General features: G+C 40.9%; 1 protein-coding gene across 2 annotated transcripts in view; it reads right to left on the reverse strand.

The window, feature by feature from the left end:
* ERICH1 (glutamate rich 1) overlaps positions 1–23,568 on the reverse strand; it is an 88,288-nt gene that overhangs the window by 56,689 nt on the left and 8,031 nt on the right. The window contains exon 2 of one of the 2 annotated variants that reach the window (XM_042463248.1): positions 10,434–10,586. The exons of the other annotated variant lie outside the window; for it this stretch is intronic. Coding sequence (XP_042319182.1) covers positions 10,434–10,586 — 153 coding nt within the window. The remainder of the gene's footprint in view (positions 1–10,433; positions 10,587–23,568) is intronic. 2 annotated transcript variants of the gene reach the window in all.

Consider the following 23,568-nt stretch of genomic DNA (forward strand, 5'->3'; position numbering starts at 1 on the left):
GCTATTCTTGTGCAAAATGTCACACAGACATCCATGTACATACATCTGAATACCTGCTCAATACCTAAAGAGGGCTCTTTTCTATCACAGAATCATAGAGTTGGAAAAGACCACAAGGGACATCCAGTGCAAGTTCCTGCCATGCAGGGATACACAATCAAAGCCCCCTCGACAGATGGCCAGCCAGCCTCTGTTTTAAATTTTCCAAGGTAGTGTGATCCACTGTCAAACAGCACTTATTGTCAGGAAGTTCTTCCTAATGTTGAGGTGGAATCTCTTTTCCTGTGCCTTGAATCCATTGCTCTGTGTTCCAATTTTTGGAACAGCAAAAAACAAGCTTGCTCCATCCTCAATATGACATCCTTTCAAATATTTAAACATGGCTATCATGTAGGGTTGCCATAAGTCAGGACCTCCAAACCGGGACAAATGTAGAACAAATGTAGGACTACATTTTCAAATGTAGGACACAGATTTACTAAATGGAGGACACGCGAAAAAATTAATGGTTTTTAAAAAAATGTTAATATAAATGCATGTTTCTTAGGCATGATCCAAATGGAGGACATTTTGAAATTTGACAGAAGAGGACATGTCCTGGAAAAGGAGGAGGATGCCTGGTCACCTTGTCTCTGGTCCAAAATACACTGCAGAAATAAAACATAGCTAGACTAAAATGCCCAGAGTTCCTCACCAAAGCTGCATCCACACTGAGGAAATAATCCAGTTCCAGAGTGACTTAACTGTCCTGGGTTAGTGCTGGGGAATGCTGGGAATTGTAGTACACTGTGGCCCCAGAGCTATCTCTGACAAGGAGTCCCTAACCCTCCAAACGTAGTTGAACTGCAGTGCCTAGAATTCCTCCCCAGGTGCATCCACACTGAGGAAATGGTCCAGTTTGAGACTGCTCAGTGCTGGGGAATCCTGGGAATTGTAGTCTATTGGGGCCCTCCGAGCATCTCTGACAGAGAGTCTCATGTCTCCCAAACACTAGCATCCCAGGATTCCCTACCATTAAGTTAGCAGTCTCAAGTGGGTTATTACTCCTGCAGTGTGTGAGGAGATAGAAAGGCTAGGGACTGGATTCATTCATTAACTCACAAAAGGAGGATATCTGTGTCCAAACACACTGCTTTGGACTGCCAGGGCTCGTGCTATGGAATCCTGGGAATTGTAGTTTATTGTGCACCAGACTCTCTGACAGAGAAGGCCAAATGCCTCACAGAACCAGATTCCAGAGCATGAGCCCTGGCAGTCAAGGTAGAAAAAATACACAGGGGCAAAATGAAAATGGCCAAGCACCTCCTCCTCCTCTCCTCCTCCTCCTCCTCATCATCCTCACCTCGTGCCAAAGGAAATGGCCCTTCTCCTCTGCTGCCTTGCTGGGACCAAACAGAGAGGAGCTCCTCTTCCTGAGTCTGGCAACAATTGTGCAACAAGCCTCGAAGATAATTCCCAAACGTTTGGCCAAAACTCACCAATCCCCCCCATATCTCACCAAATATTCAGTCAAAATCCCTGGAAAGTCCCTGTAATGTTAATATGGCAATAAAAGAGGCCTAATTGATAAAAATAATTGGAACTTATTTCAACTCTCAAAATTACATTAAAACCAACCACCAAAATCACACCAAAGGCTCTGAAAAGGACCCATTTTGGTGTGAAAGTCACCAGATTGGCAAACCAGGCACAAAGCTGAGTGCAAGAGGAAACGTGCAGGGACGCCCCTAGTGGTGTGAAAAACCGGGAATGTCCACCAGCAGGAGGGTTATGGCAGCCGCTTTGTTCTGGTACATCTAGGAGGGACCACATTATCCAGTTCTGAGGTCCCTCCACTGGCTGCTATTAGCTTCCGGGCCCGGTACAAGGTGTTGGTTTATTACCTTTAAAGCCCTAAATGGCTTGGGTCCAAGCTATCTCAGGGACGCTCCCCTCCCGTATAATCCCCCCTGCGCTCTCTGGTTCCTCTGGGGGAAAATTAATGCAGCCTCTAAAATCTAGGCTTGCGGCGGGCGACCTCCAAATCTGGAACGACCTGCCGGATGAGATTCGTCAGTTGACTCATTAGACAGCTTAAAAAAGAATCTGTCAAGACGGATCTCTTCCGGCAGGCCTTTCCCAATGAACCATCCCGGCTGGGCTCCTGATCCCTCTTTCCTCTCGTGGCCCCATCTTTAGTGATGGTTGGGATCTCCCGAGGGACACCAGGGTTTCTAATTTGTTAATTATGTTTTATGTTTTGATATTGTGTTTTTTAATCTGTCATTTTTTTATACTTTCTTAAGGAGGAGGGATTATAGTTGTTTAAATTTTTCTTTTATTTTACTCTTGTTATATTTACTGTTGTCAACCACCCAGATTGGTTTCGCCACAGGGCGGTATAAATTAATAATAATCATAATAATATTATTATTATTATTATTATTATTATTATTATTATTATTAACCCTACTATCATGTTACCTCTTAAACCTTTCTTCTCCAGGCTAAGAGTACTCAGCTCCTAAGCCACTCCTCATAGGACATGGTTTACGGACCTTTCACCATTTTGGTCTCCCTCCTCTGAACACACTCCAGCTTGTCCACATCCTTCTTGAATCGCAGTGACCAGAACTCGACACAGTATTCCAGTTGATGTCTGACCAAAGCAGAATGGAGTGGTACTTTTACTTCCCTTGATCTATTCTAGACACTATACTTCATGCAGCCTAGATGTGTACTGGTCTTCTGACCTGCTGCATCACATTGCTGACTCATGTTCAGCCTGTCGTCCACAAAGACTCCTAGATCCCTTTCACATGTACTGCCGTCAAGTCAGGTTTTCCCCATCATATATAATGTAATGTAATTACTATTGTATTGTATTTTACCAATATGTTTGCATGCATTTTAGTGGTTACCTCGATCCACCTGGGAGAGGTGGGAAAATAATAATAATAATAATAATAATAATAATAATAATAATAATATCTGTGTTTCATTTTTACTGCCCACGTGTAATATCCTACATTTCTCCCTGTTGAAATTCATTTTTAGTTTTGGTTTAGTTATCTAATCTATTTTGAATTCAGATTTTGCCCTCCAGTATATTAGCAACTCCTCCTAATTTAGAGTCATCTGCAAATTTGATAAGTATACCCTCTATTCCATCATCCAAGTCACAGATAAAAATGTTGAACAGCACTGGGCCCAAGACAGAACCCTGTGGCCTTCCATTAATCACTTATTTTCAGGAATAGGAGGAGGCATTGTTCAGCAACCTTTGGGTTCAGTCACTCAAACAATTGCAAATCCATCTTAAAGTCACACTGTTTGGTCCACATTTTACTAGCCTTTTCCCAAGGATATCATGGGGGCCTTACTGAATCAAGATATGCTACATCAAAAAAAAAAAAAAAAAGTTGTGACGCTTTCAAAAGAGAGAGAGAGAGTAGATTAGTCTAGCATGACTTGTCATTGTTATTGAGGAATCCATGCTGACTTTTAGTAATCTAAGTGCTTATAGACTGTTTAATTATCTGCTCTAGAATCTTTTCTGGTATCGATATTGTCCTGGACTGCGGCCAGCCCACAGACACATGCCGATAAGAATGGCTTAGCCCAGCAAGTGGAAGCAGGACACAGACAATGCAAGGAGTAATCGTGAGAGCAGTCCAAGAAGTCAAGCCGAAGTCAGGATACCAGAAGTCAGAGCAGTCCAAAAGCCAAGCTGAAGTCAGGATACCGGGAGTCAGAGTAGTCAAAGCAGTCCAAGGTCAAAGCAGCCAGAAGATAACAAGGGTCCAGTCCGAGATCAAAGCAACAAGGAGTCAAGATACAAGGAGCCAGTGCCAGCAGCAATCACACCAAGGGATCATGCAATAAACTCTGGCACCGAGTGGAGGCCTCTCTACAGCTTAAGTAAGGGAAACTCTCCCCCATGCCACCTGAGACTGGTTGGCTAATTGCCTCTCTGCAATCCTCTTGAATCTGCGCCTGCAAGCACTCTCAGCCCTTCTTTGTTTGTAAGTAGGCACATCCAGGCAAGCTTCCTCCCCAGAGTCACCACTAGGCTGTTTCACCACAAGAGGCCTCTCACTAGCACTAAGACCTGGTTGGGCCTCCTCTTCTGGGGCTGGGAGAGCCCAGCTAGGACCTGGCAGAGCAGGATTACCACCTGGTGTAACCTCAATTAGCTCTTGCTCTGGAGAAGGCTCATCCTCCTCCTCATCCTCCAAGAGCTAATCTTGGCTGGCCATGACACATATCAGTCTGACTGGCTGGTAATTATTTGAGACCCCTTTTTTCCTTTATTGAATATGGACACAACATTTGCCCTCCACCAGTCTTCTGGGACCTCTCCTGTTCTCTGGGAATTCTCAAAGATTATTGACAGTGGTTCTGAGATTACTTCAGCCAGTTCTTTTAATACCCTTGCATATAGCTTATCTGGTCCAGGAGACATGAATTCATTTAGAGTAGCCAGGTATTCCTGCACTATCTCTTTACATATTCTTTGCTACATTCCTCCTACTACATTAGCTACTCCATTTCCCCCAGAATGAGCACTGTTCTCCTTTTCAGGGAAGACTGAGGCAAAGAAAGTGTTGGGTAGTTCTGTCTTTTCTCTCTTCCCTGTTAGCATTTTGCCATCTTCTTCATGTAGCAGCCCTACGTTTCCTTGTTTTTCCTTTGTGTACAGGAATAACCAAAGAAGCCTTTATTATTGGTTTTTAACCTCTCTAGCAAGCTTGAGCTCATTTTGTGCTTTAGCTTTTCTGACTTCCTCCCTACATGAGCTGGTTATGTATTTGAATTCTTCTTTGGTGATTTCCCCCTTTTCCATTTCCTGTACATATCCCTTTTAAGTCTTAGCTCAGCTGAAAGTTCTGTCCTGGTTTCTTGGGACACCTTCCATTTTTCACCCTCACTGTAATTGTTTGAAACGGTGCCTTCAATATCTCACTTTTGAGAAACTCCCATCCCTCATGAATCCCCTTCTCTAGCAGTATATCTGACCAAGGGATCACTGCCAGTATTTCCCTAAAATTACTGAAATCAGCTTTCTTAAAGTCTGTAATGCATGTCTGACTATGCTTGTCTTCCCTTTTCCGCTGTATAACAAATTCCAAGAGAAAATGGTCATTCCCACCTAAGAATCCTGACACTTTCACCCCATTAACCAGATCATCACTGTTGGTTAGGATTATATCTAAAATAGCTAATCCCCTTGTCACTTCTTCTACCTTCTGGACAATGAAACTGTCTGCAAGGCAAGAGAGGTATATACTTGACTATAAGTCAACTTCATATATAAACCAAGGGCAGATTTGGCAGCCAAAATCATAAATTTTGATATGATTTGTGGATAAGTTCAAGGTAAAATGTAGGGGCATGTAACAAAAGATCTAAAGGATGTCAGAAATGAAAACAATGCCGAAGAACTTACAAAATTCCAGCAGACAGAACTGTGCTGATCCTAAAAGCTTGATGGATGAGAGATTTGAGGGGAGATCTGTTTTTCAGGACAGATTATACTCTTGTCTTTCCCCAGGGGATGGTTCCTTTTTCATAAGAGTTGAAGTACACTACTTGTGTATAAATCGACTCAGGTGTTTTGGGTCAATTATTTTACTAAAATGTCTAGACTTATGCATGAGTATATACAATATTTGTTGGACCTTAAATTTTTTTTGGAGAATTTGACTTCTGACAAATATCAGGTTAAAATCCCCCATTACTACTACATCTCTAATTTCTGAATGTGTGGTCATCTGTTCCAGAAAGGTTTCATCTAAGTCCTCATTTTGACTTGGAGATGTGTAGCAGACTCTAACTGCCACGTCCCTGTTGTTTCTCTCCCCTTAATTTTTATCCAAACGCTCTCATCTTGGCTTCCATGATTTAAGTCATGGATCTGTTACATGGTATACACATCCTTAATGTATAATGCTATTTCACCTCCTTTCCTTTGGTCTATTTCTCTGGAATAGGTTATACTCTCTATTACTATATTCAGTGATACCTATTACTGTATATCGCATTTGCTTTGCTGTGCTAAGAGTGCATCCTGTTTATTTCCCATGCTTTGTATAGAGACACTTAAAACCATGGGCCATCCCCCAATCTGCCTTCTAAAGGTTTTTTTCCTTCCCACTGTTTGATTTTTGTGCTATTTGCCTTGCTTTATGTATAACATTTGGGCTATCATTGCCAGCACTTGATAAATTTGTGCCTTCTAGAATACTGTCTTCTTCCCCCCACATAACTCGGTTTAAAGGCCTCCTGATCAGATCTTTCAGACTATTAGCAAAACCTTTCCTGCCAAAAGCTTTGAGGGGTAACCCATCTCTTAACAAAAGTCCACCTCAATAAAATTGCACACCTTGGTCTAGGAAGCCAAATAATTTGCAGTGGCACCATCTTTGGGGCCAGTTGTTCACCTCCACTATTTTCTTTCTCCCTTCCTGGGCTGTGCCTTCCACTGGAAGGCAGACAAAATAACCACCTGTGCATCCAGACCCTTCATTCTCCTATCCAGAGCCTCATAATCCTTGTGATATTCTGAAAGCTATGCCTTGCAGTAACATTGGTTCCCACATGGACCAAAAGGAAAGAATAATGTTCAGTGAGCCTGAGGAATCTTGTCAGCGTCTCCATTACATCGTAAATTTTTGCCCCAGGAAGACAGCACACCTCTCCAGCCTTCCTCTGTACCCGTGCTTTGTATTATAGCAGAGATTTCCCACCCTCCCCTCATCCCATGCCTGAAAAGCAAGTGACTATGTGAATCTGAAGTTAGGATTGATGAGTGTTGTCTCGTCAGGACCTAGGATACCAACTGGGAGGCCTATGCTCCATTTCAAAGGGTTTCCTATGGTTTGCCCAGAAGACTACTGATTCTGAATCCAAAAGGCTGAGGGAAGATGTGATGAACGGGTCCTCCATTCATCTGAGGATTTGAGAGGGTTGAAGGTTGGGGGAAGGTCCTGCAGGCCAATGAGGGTTCATATCACATTCTAATGAAGTTACATCACAGCTGAGATAATGCCCAACTGACCAATCAGTTGAGCAGACCTGGGAACTTAGATAGATTTCCATACAGCGTTTTTAAAAAGGCTTGTTGAGACCATGGGGTTTGAGTCTTCCCTTTGTTGGCCTGTCCAGCTGGTGGTCCGTGTACCCAGGGGTAGGCCTAAGGGGCTGGTCGAGCTGGACATGGAGTCCAAGCTCGTAGCATCCAGAAACATCAAGGACTACAATATCTATCTGAACCTGCAAGTAGGATTAGGAACATGTGTTAGTTAGGGCGATTAAGTTTTCTGGTTTTTACCTGGCTTGGCTGAAATGACTGTTTTCTGTAACTCACATTCTGTGCCTACAAGACAAGGAGGTCTTGTATGATGATATCTCTTTTGCTCTAGAATTCCTTAATTACAATAAAAGCTTTTCTTTAAAAAGTATCTTGGCTTTCTATCACACTGCTTTAGCTCAGTTACTGCTTCCTTAAGTTAGCAAGAGAGGGAACTATAGTTCACTTAGCAAGTCCTAGTGTGGTCTAAGGAAGTTCATTGTAATTCCCTAGGTGGTGGTAGCTTGGAATAGATGGCCTCAGGAGGTCCCCTTTAGCTCCACAGGAGTGGGCAAGGGTGGTTCAGGAGACTATGGGAACTAATAACCTTCTGTGTGCAAAGAGCCAGAACAGGGTTGCTGATTTGGCTCCTGTATTTGTGTGCACTTTCCCTTCTTTTCCCATCCCTTCGGTTTTTACAGTTGTCCTAAAATACACATGCTTATCAAAAGAAGTAGGGGTTTTTTTTGGAGGGGGGGTTGGCAGCTTTCCCTTTTAAAATCTCTCTTACCTTTCTGGCTTTCTTCCTAGCATAAGCATCACACATCCTCCTTCCCTCCTCTCCTTGCCAAACCTAAGATGCTTGGGGATGTGTATTGATAGGCTATACTTATAAGTGGAATTAGACGCATACATAAAATTCAAATAAGGATAGAAATGTGCCGTTTTGCAAACAGCCCTCAGCAAACAACCAGCTGCATCCACACATTTACAAAATCTGCTGCATCAATTATGTCCACAAATAATGGAACATCCACTGCACATTTCAGCTCCAGGACACTTTGCAGCATTTTACATCTCTGGACACAGCCCACTGAAATCAACTGACACATCAATATAACATGAAGTTAAGCAAAAAAATCCACCCCAGTCAATATTCTGTTCTGTTAGAATTTAAGAAGACTGTTTTTATACCTTTGAAGATGGATCATGCCGGAGCTGTACTTGCCTTGGTTACATCCTGTTAGGACTACTGTAATTCACTCTACTTGGTTCTACTTTTAAAAAGTGTTCAGAAACTTCAACTGGCCCAAAGCGCTGCAGCCAGGTTTTTAACTGGGGCTGGCTACAGAGAACACACCACTCCCTTGTTGCAAAAGCTCCACTGGCTACCAGTCTGTTTCTGAGCATAATTTCTGTTTTTTTATCTATAAAAGCCCTATATGGTTTGAGTTCAGCCTATTTAAAAGACTTGGCATAGTGGTTTGAGTGTTAGACTACGACTATGGAGATCAGGGTTTGATTCCCAGCTTGGCCATGAAACCTACCAGCAAGTTACATGTTCGCAGCCTCAGGGAAAGGCAATGGCAACCATCCTCTGAACAAATCTTGCCAAGAAAACCCCATGGTAGGTTCTTCTTAGGGTCATCGTAAATCGGAAATGACTTGAAAGTACACAACAACAACTAACAATAATAATCTCCCTGTATTAGCCTATTAGGGTTTTAACATCATCTGGAGAGTCCTTCCTTTTTGTCCCATCACCTTCTCAGGCTCATCTGGTGGGAAGAAGGGAGAGGGCCTTCTCAGTGGTTGCTCCCATACTTTAGAACTCCCTCCCCAGAGAAGCCAGGCTGGTTCTATCCTTGTTCTCATTCCAGCGGCAGCTTAGAACATTTTTGTGCCACCAGGCCTTTACAAACTGTTGAGCTTGGGCTCTTAATGTTGTCTGGTGCTAATCTGAAAGTTTTTTTAAGTGTTTGTATCTAGTTTATAGCACATTTTAATATTTTAAATTGTTTTATAGTGTAATCATTTAATTTATATTTTATATTTTCTTTTAACTTTTAAAATTTTGTTAGCTGGCTTGAATCCCATCACAGACAAGAAATAAATGAATAATAATAATAATAATAATAATAATGTGAGGGGCAAACAAATTCATGGGATCTTCAAGATACTACTCAGAGTCCAGATATGAGTTGTGTGCTGGTTTACCTCCTTGAACAGTACTAGCAAGTGTATGTAGGGTTGCCATAACCCGGCTGCAACCGGGTTTTTCCCGGTTTTGGCGGCACTTGCCCGGTCACGGCACGGGTGCAGCCAAAAACCGGGAAAAGCCCGGTTGCAGCGGGGTTGCTAGGCAACCCTCGGGGCCTCGCTGCCCTCCTCCTCCTCCTCCACCACGCATGGCCACGCGGAGGAAAAGGAGGGCAGCGAGGCCTGGGGCGGAGGAGACTGCAGGGAGGCGGCGCCTCTTGGGCGCAGCCGCGCCAACTTCCCCGCCTCCCTGCAGCCTCCTCGCCTCCTTCCTGGTCTCCGCGGGGGCCAGGAACAAGGCGAGGCCCCGGCCATCGCTGGCGGCCTGCTCGCATCCTTCCTGGTCCCCGCGGGGGCCAGGAACGAGGCTAGGCCCGGCGATGGCTGGCGGCCTGCTCGCCTCCTTCCTGGTCCCCACGGAGGCCAGGAACGAAGCGAGGCCCCGATCCTGGCCTCCAATCGCGGCGAGGCCCGGGGCCCAGGCAGGGAGGGAAAGTTGCGAGGGGAAATGTAGGACAAAATTTTCAAATGTAGGACACATGTTTGTGTGCCCTACATTTGAAAATTTTGTCTTACATTTTTCCTGGTTTGGAGGTCCGGCACTATGGCAACCCTAAATGTATGTAATATAAACGTGCAAGAGTGTTTAATATACATATGCACCCTGCTGAATTTTCTTTGCTGAATTTTAAGGAAAGAATTAATCTGTACTTTAAGAATGCAGTTTACAGCTTCCAGTTACATTATTGTAATAGCAAATAATCAAAGGTGATTTTCCTGAGCAATTAGATCAATGTTGGTTGAATGTTTAGGACAATAACATGAGTTTTGTAAGGCAATGTACAGTTTGGTTGAGAAACAAAACTAAAACATAGCATAGTAGTGCAATTAAATTCAACATGAAAACCCAGCACAAAGAATAGTGTACTGATGACTTTTTTAAAAATTCCTTTACATCTATTCTATTGAAAGCAAATAGCCTTATTGTGCCAGTTTCTCATATTTACCATCAGTTCAAGGTTTCAACTTCATATAGAGCATGCTATTTTTTTAACTTCCTGCAACAACCTATGCGACATCTGAACACACACCACAAACTCTCTCCATTTGGAAACTGCATTACCTGATAACCTTGAGCAGCCTGGCAAAGCTGTTGCATTATCAGAATCTTCTCGAGCTGAAACTGGCGCTCTTGGAACCGTGCTTGACTCCACATCTGAAGAAACCACACCAGGAGGAACAGGAAAGAGTTTCTCCAGTACTTTCTTTCTGAACACTACAAACAAAATAATTGTTACTTATAACTTGAGATGCTGTTCTCATGTGCCTTGAAGTTGTTTCTAACTTATGGCAACCCTAAGACAACCCTATCACAGTTTGTTTTTTGTGAAACTGGCTCAGAGGGGTTTATTTCTGAGACTGACATAGTGCAACTTGCCCAAGGTCATCCAGGGGGTTTTATGACTAAGTTGGGATTTGAACCCAGGTCTCCCAGAGTCCTAATCCAATATTCAAAGTAGTAAACGACAGTGGGTCTCATAACATGTGATAAAGGTTAGATTCTCTTACATCCATGCTGAAACTTCTTCGGAAAGAGCATCCTTTCTGTGGGAGTTCAAAAATTCCGCAACTGGCAAAAACAATATGGTGTATGGGGATAACTACTAACCACAAGAGGCCTCCCATTTTGGGAGTAAGGCAGGATATAAATCCAATAAATAAACAAACAAATAAATAAATAAAATAAGCCTTGCATACAACTGTGATATCATTATGCTGGAGTGTAGAGTGATCTAATCCGATGTCAACTCAGGTTGGAGGACAAACTATGTGTTCTATTCTGTTTTAGCCAGCATGGTGTAGTGGTTTGAGCACTGGACTATGATTCTGGAGATCAGGATTCGAAGCCCCACTCAGCCATGTAAACCCACTGGGTGATCTTGGGCAAGTCACACTCTCTCAGCCTCAGAGGATGGCAATGCCAAACCCCCTGTGAAGAAACTTGGCAAGAAAACCCCATGATAGGTTTGCCAATAAAAGGTAAAGGTAGTCCCTTGATATGAATGTCTAATTGTGTCCGAATGTAGGGGGCAGTGCCCGTCTCTGTTACTAAGCCGAAGAGCCAGCGTTGTCCGAAGATGAAGCTGGTGGTCATGTGGTACCTCTTTATCTACTTGCATTCGCATGCTTTTCAACTGCTAGGTTGGCAGAAGCCGGGACTAGTGACAGGAGCTTTCCCATCATGCGGCACTTGAACTGCCAACCTTCCAATCTTCCAATCGTCAGAATTGGTGTCTGCCACAGCATCCCTTTTAGGGTCACCATAAGATGGAAATGACTTGAAGGCATACAATAACAACAACAACATGACAGTCTCTGTCAGTATGCCCCCCCCCTCGCCCCACATATCTCCTTCAATATATTTAATAAAAGACACTGAGCAAAAACTCAAAATGTTGTCCATGACAGACAGTGTCCACTGGAGATTCAACTGAGAACCACTTAACAAATAGCACTTTGGTTGAGCCCACAGTTATAAGGGTGTTACTAGCAAGGCATAAATAATAATAATAATAATAATAATAATAATAATAATAATAATAATAATAATGATAATAATAGAACTTTTATTTGTATCCCACTTTTTGTAATAAAACTGTCAAAGCGGCATGACATTTTAGAAGGAACTTTAAGCCAGGGATGGGCAAAGTGCTGCCTCCAAGTGGTCAAAGATTTAGTTGCCCTCAAATAACCTAAGCTGACTTCTGAGTTGTGTAGAGGGAATTTTCATCATGTCTGGAGACCCTCGCTCCCGGGCCTCTGGGGTCAAAACAAAATATTGCAAAAATGCATTATTATTATTATTATTATTATTATTATTATTATTATTATTATTATTATTATTTCTCAAAATCATTTTTTTGCCCACAAATGCCCACCAAACTTGGGGTGTGTGGCTTTCCCACCATGTTTCAGGGACACCAAGAGCCAATTTAGGCCCAGAGGTGGCATTTTTTGATAATACAGTAGGAAGTAAATGGGAAGTGATCACTTCGTTTTGTTAAAAAAGAACTTCCTTAGACCTAAAACATAACATGGTGAAAATACTCTCCATATGCCCTAGGGAACATTTGGTGACACACACATACACTGATTTTGGGGAAGACTAGGTGTGGAGGTGGGGGTGCGGCAGTCAAAGGTTTTAATGCAGCTCCTGTGTCTTCCACAGTTGCGCATCCTGCTCTAAAGAAAGAAAATGAGCACCTGTTTTCAAGAAAACAAACTGCTACAAAATTGGGGACATACTGTAAACCATATAGAATAAAAATGATAACTTTTTGCAAGAGGGGTTTGTGAACACACACACACAAAGAGTGGACCCCTGGTATCCATTGGGGTTTGGTTCCAAGACCTCCCGTGGATACCAAAATTTTTGGATGCTCAAATCCCATTAAACATAGTGGCATAGTAAAATGGTGTTCCTTATACAAAATAGCAAAATCAAGGGTTGCTTTTTTTGGAATTTATGTATTTTTTGATATTTTCAAGGTGTGGATGCTTGAGTCTGTGGATAAAAAAATCCGTGGATACAGAGGGCTGACTGTATATTTTAAAAATCTCATTGGGGCACAGTTTTAATTAAACCCCATTCACACATGTATGTACTTAAACACACAGACATGGGTGGAAAGTGACTTCTGGATTTGCTGGACATATTTTGGTCCCTTTGTGTTTAGTAGAGGAACGTGTTCCAAGTTAATCTGCTGTCTCCAGAAACAAACTGGGCATGGGGTGTGAAGGGTTTGAGGGTGTGAGGGTTTAGAGGTTGCATGCTGCCCAGATCTTTTTTTGCCCACTTTTGCATTAATGAAACCGAGAATGGTAGTCTCCCCTCCTTCTCACGTCTTCCCTACGGTCCCCCAAAATCTCTGAAGTCCTTTGGAACACATTTTCACAAGAGCCATGGGTAGGAAGGAAGAATTCCCATGGTAGTTTTAGCCTACAGGTAAAATGCCAAGGATATTTTCACATCTCAACTAAGAAGTATAAATAACACTGGCATGCACAGACACAGGCTTCTCATGACTGGGATGATGTGGAACCCTTGGGCCACTTTTGTGGCATTGGAGAAAGCCTGTATCTATAATGGGTTGGGGGCCTGAAGAGTGGGCATGTATTAAGCACTATTTGTATATGATTTTTGTTCATAAATCAGGCTTATTTGGAGATCCATACAAAGCACTTTGATATTAGTAAGTAATTTCAGAGTAAAAGTACACACTTCACTGTACATGGAGTGAGGAGTTTAATATCTTATGTTTTGAATGAAGCAGAAATTAAATTGAACAGCTGATTATTTTTACCACTCTGGACAAAACAATGCAACATAGGTATTGCTTGTCAGCGGTTCTTAGAACTCAGCTTCCTGGCATCTCATTATTCTATCCCATTGTTGCCACCACCTTATACTTGCAAGCACAAGTGGCTACTAGTCACTTACTCATATAAAATTATAATTAATTATAATTAAACGTCAGACTTGAGGTTTTTTTTAAAAAATATGGTACTAATGAGAAAGCTTAGGTATGTTTCCTTCAATTCTTTACCCTCAAAGCTTCCCAAAGTTGTTACTGAATGCTTTGTCATTATGATGCCATCCAGGTTCACACAGAGAATTCACAGCTCTGAGGAGAAGTCTTCAATAATGTCCCTCTTCACAGTGGAGTTTTTCAACTGAGAGACAGAAACTCGAACAGAAAAACGACAGCTGTGCCTCAGGCAGCATATTCTAAATGGCCAGAAAAATAATTAGAATATTGCCTAGGGACAAAAATGCCTCTCGGGTTTTTTTTTTTTTTTAATGAATTCCCAAGTACAAAAGTTGTAACTGCATAGACAATGCAGATTTCTTCTCTTTCACATCATGCACCTTACACTGAACAATGAACAGCACTCAATTTGAATGGGGACAGCACACAAGCTGCTTTAGGAAAAGAAATATACTTGAGAATACATATGGGAAATCTTTGCCTTTTAGCATGGATCTAGATATGCCTGTAGGGAGACCTTTTCTCTGCAAATTTCGGTATAAAGTGGATACCTCATGGGGTGTGTGCACAGAGGAGAGCAGCCTTCAAAAGAGATGGAATGAGAGCAGCACACATCAAATTCTATTATGTTACTAAAAGAAACAGCTGGATTTGCTGTTTTGAGACTGGGGATATTGTAAGCATGATTACCAAAGATCTCTCTCTCTCTCTCTCTCTCACACACACACACACACAAAGCATGTGCACAAGAGAGAAAAATACAGAGAGCAGAACAGCAGTCCTGTGGCTTTGCAACTAAAGATGGTTGTGGCATTCTTTGGCCACATGATAATTATTTTTCTGGCAATCAACTGTACTATGTACAGCAGCATAATTTGTCATCATATAGCAGCATAATGAATGCTTACCAGTTTTCTTGTCCTCAACAAGTGAAGGTGTCTCGACACACATAAATGGAGAACTACTGTGAGATTCCCCCCCCCCCCAATTTTAAAATGTTTGCATTTCCCCTGAAAACACTGGTCAAAAGGCTGTTTGTATGTGTATTTGGGAGAAATCACTGTTGAAAGTAAAATTTCAAAGGAGACCAGAGATATATTTACTCGACCTGATTAATAAAATTCCAAGCGTAGCAAGAAAAGAACACTGGAAACAAATGCTGTACATGGTAACCACAGCAAGAATTCTACTCGCTCAACATTGGAAATCGAATTTCATTCCAACAATAGATGATTGGTTACTGAAGTTGATAGAAACTAAACAAATGGACAAGCTGACATGTTGGATTAATGGTAAATGTCAGAAAAGTCAGAATTAGAATGGAGTAAGATAATAGAATATTGTAATCAAAAATGGAACACCGAACACCTTAAGAGGAATGGGAAGGTAGAAAGTAATAGAAGAAGAGCTGAAAGGAGAAAATAAGAAAAGAAAAAAGGTAAAAAAACCCAACAATAAATTGTAAAGATACTGAAGTAAGAAATAATAAGCATCCAAAAATCAAAGTGGAGAAAATTCTAGAAAGAAAATTCACGAACCAGCAAAACAGAAAGGAAGTGAAAAGACAAAGGAAAATAGACTCATTGTATGCATATAACAAAGAATAAAGAAAAAGGAAACAAAAAATAATTTAAGATTTAAGACACAAAAAATGAATAAAATAAATATAAAGTTAAATACAAAATTAATATTTTCGGTATATAAGATGCAGAATGTAGATTGCTATATTGATATAAACTAATGACTGTAAAGCTACTGAATATCTAACAAATTGTAACGTAAGATTAGTTTAGCAATAGAATAAACGCGGAACTCATAAATGTGACTATAATTTATGTTAGAAATGAATTTGACTTTTATATAATTATGTTTTTAAGTGGTACAATATTGTTTTGTATGGAAAAGCTTTAATTGAAAAAAAAAGGGGGGGGGGGAGTAAGAAAAAAATTCCACACAAAATAGTGTGTTTTGTGCTAAATACTCTATTTTCTTTGCAAATACTGCTTTTTGAACTAAAATAATGCTCTTCTGTTGCCTTTTTCCATCACAAAAAAATTCTGAAATACAGTAAACGATCAAAACTTTTCTTCTCAAACCAAGGGGAAAAGTTGTCTATATGGGCTGGGTCAAGAAAAAAAGATTCCACATGCTATTGTAGAGACCACTCAGTGCCAAGCAAGATGCTCTTGAAAGGCTTGGAGGTTGTTCAACAACTGCGATACCATCATCAAAAAGGTCCTCTCCATAGTGATCATCTGCGTCACTACATTTGACAGAGGCCTTTAAGCAAGGCACAAAAGCTCTTCTAATCATAGATAGAAGGGGATAAGTGTTTAGTTTTTTTTTTGTTCTTTCATGAGTGAAAGAGCAAAATGCATGAAGATTTACATCCCTACAGTGCACAAGTGTACTCTTTAGAAGGACCTCTGTTACAAAGTTCCAGGACAGAAGGAACCCTAGCCAAGTCGAAGTCAGAGTCCGTTTTCATATAAGGGCAATGCTGAAAGTAACTCATGACGCCACACCAAACATGGAACTTTACCCTCCTAGCTTGCTAGTTTCTATACCACAATGGTGTGAAGTCAACAGAGTGCTTTCTTCATCATGCATCAGATGTTTGGGAGGAAAATAACCATTACTTCAGAGGCACTGGACAATCTCCTCCAAGCACTTAAGAAAGGAGGTTACATAATGCATCTCAACATCTAGTTATTTCATTTTCAAAAAATTTCCCCTGTATCTTCTGTTCCAGTAATTGTCTCATGGGGTCAAAGAACTTCAATAAAAATTAATGATGGGAGGAAAAAAAATACAGCAACATCTAATGATACTGTTTGAAGGGAAATTACCATGCTGCCTGATACTCCAGCCTAGGCTATAACCAGAATCTGTTCACAAACAATGCAACATGATCATAGGAGGTGCAGAATGCATGAAGAGAAAATTACCCCCCTGTTTTGCATTTTCACTAGAACCAATTACATAGTGCATTAAATTGCAGAGTAAGTAAAAAAAAATGCAGTAACATCTGTTAGCCTCTTTCTTTCCTCATCAAGAAGCTCTAACTAGAGAGATAATCTAGGAATAACCTTTTCAATGCTTCGTGCTTCATGCTTTGCTTACTATTTATTATTGTATTTAAACAGTTCCTCCATTAAAAGTTATCTGGCCAGTACATAAGCATACATAACATAAAAAATAAGCTATTCAAAATTAAAAGAGTCAGGAGACACAGACTTTTAAACTTTTAAACTTCCTTTCTCAAACCAAGAAAATAAGTTGTCCATTTGGTCTGGGTCAAGAAAAACAGATTTCACATGCTATTGGAGAAATGACTAAGACAGTGCCAAGCAAGATGCCCTTGGAAGGCTTGATGGTTGTTCAACAACTGGGATACCATCATCAAAAAGGTCCTCTCCATAGTGATCATCTGCTTCACCATATTTGACAGAGGCCTTTAGAGCAAGACACCAGAAGAATACCTTAAGGTCCAGGTAGAAAACTATAGAAGAAGTCAGTTTGTCAGGTGAACATGTCCTGAGCCATTTCATCTTATTCCTTCCGAGCAGAGTCTTAGGAGAGTATCTGAAGGTCCAGAAAGGGACATATAGGAGCAGGCAGTCTCTCAGGAAAAGATGTTGAAATAGACATGGTTTCCTCTCTCTCAATGATGAAAGTCCTTGCCATTTTTCAGTTAATTGGAATTCTGTCGGGTCATCTGCCATCACCTTCTGGCCACCTGAGTACCCAAATGGTGATGGTGATTAAGTCAAAGTACCATTAATACTCCACTTAAGCATTCTTAAGTATTGGAATTTCAGGATAAATGATAAATTTCAGGATAAATTTATAAGTGATAAAATTCCAGGAGGAATGAGCATTATCTTTATTTACATTCCAATTAATATGGCATGTTGCCCAGACTGAAACTGAAGCTGGTTTCCTAATGATACATCAAAGAAAGAAGGAATACACGTTCATATATCTAATTGCTTGAATTAGTTCTGATGTATACTGTACAGTATAAGTCTAGAAATTTTAGTCAAAAAGTTGACCCCAAAAACCTAGGTCGACTTATCCACGGGTTGATCTAAATATTATATTTTAACTCTTATTAAAAAAAGAACCATCCCTGGTAAAAAGCAAGAGTGCAATCTATCCTGGAAGCACTGACCTCTCTCTCCTCTCTCTTCCATCCATCCTAGTGTGAGCCAAAACCATTATGCCTGACAGAATTTTGCAGGTTCTTTGACATTGTTTTCCTTTGCTTCATCATTTAGATCTTTTGTTGAATGTCCCTAAATTTTACCGTCGACTTATCCAAGGGTCGTTTCAAAATCCATAATTTTGCCCCCAAAACCTGCCCTCGTCTTATACATGAGGTCGACTTATAGTTGAGTACAGTGCGCCTGCGTCATACGCGGGTGCGCTATCCACGGCTTTCAGCATATGTTGAAAGCTGTGCAGGAGCGCATGGGATGGCGTGTCCCATTTGGATGAATGGGGCACATGCCCATGGCGTGTGCACGCTACCACGTCACCTCATGCACGAGCTCCATACGTTTGAATGGGGCTTGAGCATGCACGGTATTTGGCTTACGCCGGGGGGAGGGGTCCAGAACAGATCCCCCGTGTAAACCAAGGGCAGACTGTATATACAGTATGTCTGCACTCTAAACCAGTGGTTTCCAAACTTTGGTTCTCCAGATATTTTGGATTTCAGCTCCCAGAGTGTCTGATTGTTGGCCCAATTGCTAAGGGTTTCTGGGAGTTGAAGTCCAAAACATCTGGGGAAGCAAAGTTGCTCTAGGCTACATTAGGTTAATTCTGTCCTTTACAATCAGGATTCAAAGTTGACTACTGTGTAATCTGTCTTGTAACAATGTTCCAAGCCATTTTATCTTAAGTCTTTAGAGCAGGGCCTCAGAAGTGTACCTGAAAGTCCAAGGTAGGGATTGGCAATCTCTCAGGTGAACATGTTCCAAGCCATTCAGTCTTAAACCACTACTTTTGATTCCCGAAACCATCTAGAGGTCAGAGCACTTGATGAAAGTGTCTTGCCAATGTCCTCAGGTTCCAATAACCAAAAAGCAAACAAAACTAGACCAGAGGGTGCTCTGGACACCTCCACTAGTAATTCTACATTAGTTGTGGAATCCAAATCCAAACAGGCGGGTTTTTTTTAAATTAAAATATCTGTGCAACTACTGTTTTGACTAAAGGTAAGAATGATCTTTAAAACATTTTTTTTTAAAAAATTAAAAATGGGCCAATAGATTTTACAAACATCTAGGAAGTAGAACGGAACTATTAAAAACCTACCCATGTCACTGAAACCAGTCTTCATGGTCCAACTAAAGAGAAGCCAAACAGAGGGCCAATGAGTCTGACTTCTTAGGGTGTGAATGACAGAATGAAGAAAGTTATTGCTGAAAAGGACATACATAGGAAATATCACCCTCAAAATGTCTTACAAATGTATTCCAGTGTGCTATCAAGGATTCTAGCACAGCTCTTAAGAGCTAGATTTCAAAAGGCATCTTACCACATTGAAAAGCTCTAATGGGATGATACTGAAAGGATATAATAGTGAAGAACAACTGTATCTGTGGCCCATTGCTACTACACCGGGCCAGATTCTCTGGTATTTGAACTGATTCCTCTTCAGTTTTTCACAATCTGTGTTCCAGTCATCTCCTCCTCATTCTATTGCCCTCATATTCATCATACCCCTCCCTCAAGGGACTGTAGGGCATCTACTTGGTGAAGATTATGTTGTGTCTGTCACCTGAGCCACTTCTCCTTTTCAGAAGGCAAGTGGAGCATGGGCATAGAGTACAGAGTAAGAACCACACCAATCAGAAAATTGCCATTTAATTGCCAGGTATTTCCAACAAGTTGGAGAGCACCATGGTAATGCTGGTATCACCACATGACTTGACTGACGTCTACAAACAATTCTCTAAGTCCAGCCTTTCTCAACCTTTGTACCCTGGAAATAATTTCCAGGTATCAGGGAATCTCAGCATATAAATTATTATATCTACAGATCAAAACAAACTCCCTATTTTTCAATCACAGTCTCTCACAGAACTTCTAGCAACCTCTTGAGGAACACAAGTTCCATGGAACTCTCGTTGAGAAAATCTGTTCTAGGTCACAACAACCAAGTAGGATTGCTTTGAGTAGCCACAGCTCATAAAGCACTCTAAATTCAAGTGAGCTAGTGTAGCTATTCCTGCCAAATTTCAGTGGGATACACAACTAAATTCCTGTTCATATTACTAGTTGAGGAGCCCCTGCCATTTGGCTTAATTTGAAACACAAGTTACAATGATTTGGGCCTTGAAATCTTCTCCAGCTGAAATACAGCACTCAATAAAAGAAAGTCCTCTACAAAGTAAAATAAGTTTATAATTAGAAAGCAATGTGAAGACATCGTCACTTAACATTGTTACGGAGGAAAATGGTGAAATAAATTATTTGTAACGATAGCAGTAAGGTCAGTGTTGCCCTCCAGATTTTAATAGCTTTAATCTTAGCTGCCCTCTGCAAAACTGACATACCTTTGCTAAAGTTAATGCATGTAGTACTCTAACTTGCCCATTCATTTTCGGCTCCACTCCTTCCTTCTACAAAACTGCATATTACCACACGTTCAGAGGTTGTAAGAAGGACTTGCAAAATAGCCAGAATCCCGAGAGACATCTACTCTGAGCTATTCCCTATGGAATATTCCCTATTAAATCATTTTTACAGAATCATTTCATTCTGTGTATTTTAGACACATGCTTGCAGATTCAAGGAAAAGTATTTTATTCAATTTGTATTGGACAACTGTTTGTATATAGAGCCCAAAGTACCATACCCCTTGAAAGCTAGGAAACATTTATATTGTTGATCAATATGTACTTGACACCTTATAAATCAAATGGTAAAGCACAAGGTGCCTGCTGCTAGGAGCCATGACTGCTCTTTCCCACATACACACATACCCGAGGGCAGCTTCAAAATCGGACATGCCTTCTCAAGCAGCAATGAACCGTGCAGTCTGCTGTTCAGCAGTGCATTGCACTTCTAGTCCTGGATGAGATATGAAGTCCAATTTAAAAGAAAATAAATGATATGCCTCAATGTCTGTATGTATTTTGGACTGATGTAAGTGCACATTTAACCAGGCACTCATGCATTTTCTACCACAGTAATATAACTGCTATTTTACCAAAATGGGTGGTGCAAGCAAGATAAATGAGGGCATGGAAGAAGCTTTGTTTTGTAGCAATACAGGGTTGTGGGCATTTCAAAGTTAAGGTGGTAGAAGTAATATTATTAGTTACTTTTACCACCATGCACTGGTATCTCCAACATGGTACCTGCAAACACCTCCCTGCCTGGCAATCTCAAGACTCATTCCCTCTGCTCACATTTTTCTTCTTTTTAGTTGAAAAAAGTTAATGGGAAATTGGTATGCTGCATTGTGAAGCATCAGCTTTCAGTGCTAATTTTATTTCTGGCACATGGAACCAGAATAATTATTGGGGGGAAAAACAGAAGGTGGCTATAGAACAATGGTTCATTCTGAACATAACAAACTACCCAGAAAAAAAAGTACCACATATACTTGACTATAAGTCGACCTCACATATAAGTCAAGGGTAGGTTTGGGTGTAAAAATTATGGATAAGTCGAGGGTAAAACTTAGGTGAACGTAACAAAGGATCTAAAGGACGAAGCAAAGGAAAACGATAGTAAAGAATGTACAAAATTCCAACAGGAATAATTGTTTCTGCTCACATTAAATGCTGGACGGATGAGAGAGTAGAGGAGGGTCAGTGCTTCCAGGATAGCTTATACTCTTGCCTTAATAAGAGTTAAAGTACAGTACTTACATTAACCCGTGGATAAGTCAACTCTGGGTTTTTTGGGTCAATATTTGACTAAAATTTCTAGACAAATACATGAGTATATACAGTAAGGTTCAGAGTTGTAACAATGATAGGGGAGTGAGATATTTTGCCTATGCTGTGTGTGCTCATTCGCTGGCTCACTCACTTTGGTATATTGTGTTCCATCTGAGTTTCATGCATGTATATTCTGCCTGGAGCATCACCAACTTGCCCTCTCAGATATGGACACTTTGTTGGTTTTATGGGGAAAATACGAGATGTGGCATTTCAGGCTTGGATCTGTAGACGGTTTCTTAGCCAAGTTATTTGTTTCTGAGCATGCTACAGCAGAAAAAAATATGTTCAAAGGAGTGGTTTTGTATTTGAGAACTCATATGCCATGCTACCTTATACTTTGGGGGTATGTTACTTTTCTTTTAGCCTCCTCAGTTTGCCTCCCAGAAAATGTACATTTTTGTGGCTGGCTATGTCCACTGTAGAAGCTATTATATATACAAACAAGTTCCCAACTATGGTAACCATTTTGTGTGGCCATACATTTTCTCAGAACTCCAAATGTCCCCACAGGTGTGTAGAATATCAGACCTGAAGCAGAAAGACCTATGTTCAAAGCTTTCCTAAGATATGAATGTTAATACCTAATCCTTCAGCCCAACATCATGTTTTAGTTTAATTATCTCAGCAGGGATGCTATAAGTATTTGGGGAGTGGGGGTCATGTATACTATCTTGAGTTCCCTGGAGAAAACATAGGGTAAAACGTTAAGTAAATACATTTTTATTTAAATCAGAAGCCTTTAAAAATAGTATAACTTTTGACAGATAAATGCAAGTAATTTTTCAAAGCTGCCTTTGCTACTTATGTGTTGACATACAGTTTCAACACATAAATATGTCAGCACTCCTATGCTAACATCTCTCCTATCACCAATTCAGTACAGTATGTGCAAACTTGTGGAAATGAAAATCTCTATCTCAATTTTCTCCAAATCCCACTGGGAATTCTGCTCCCGTCTGTTTCATACTGTGTTGCACAACCTTGTTTTTGACTCCCACATGAATATTTGATATGTATTTTCATCCCAGTGGCAAGAAGCTGAAAGCTGCACTGGGATTTTTAACAGCCTTGCAAGCCACAAATTGGAGAAATCTGTATGAATGTTTAGTTAATCTTGTTTTCTTTGCCATACTTAATCTAGTTTCAAGTGAAAGGACTTTTGGCAGTAATAAAGAAAGCAAAATAGCCATGCCTGACAACGACATTGCCATTTCAACATCCTATTCCAGTAGCAACCCATATTACCAATACAGATGGCATTAATCCACACAGAAGGCATTAATCCACTCATGTGACAACTAGAACATCATGGTGGCATCACCCTACCATCCACACAAAGGAAGTCTATCCATTCTCCCAAGAAAACCCCATACAGCATGTATATTGTCAGAGCTGTACTGAACAAGAAGTCTCAGTCACAAACTGCAGGATTGCTTCCAGACAAAGGTTTGGAAACCCTGTCAATCAAACAGCAGCTATCACTCTTTTGTCAGGGCAAGGCAGAGAAGGAAAAACTGCCATTTCCTTTAGCCAGCCAATAATGTTAGTTGTGTTTGTTGTTGTGTGACTTCATAGAATCATAGAGTTGAAACAGCCCTCAAGGGCTATCCAGTCCAACCCCCTGCCAGGCAGGAACACTGAATCAGAGAACCCCCCGACAGAAGGCCATCCAGCCTCTGTTTAAAAACTTTCAAAGAAGAAGACTCCACCACTCTCCAAGGGAGTATGGTCCACTATTGAACAG

Source organism: Sceloporus undulatus, chromosome 1 (assembly GCF_019175285.1).
Source record: "Sceloporus undulatus isolate JIND9_A2432 ecotype Alabama chromosome 1, SceUnd_v1.1, whole genome shotgun sequence".
Classification (NCBI taxonomy): Eukaryota; Metazoa; Chordata; class Lepidosauria; order Squamata; family Phrynosomatidae; genus Sceloporus; species Sceloporus undulatus.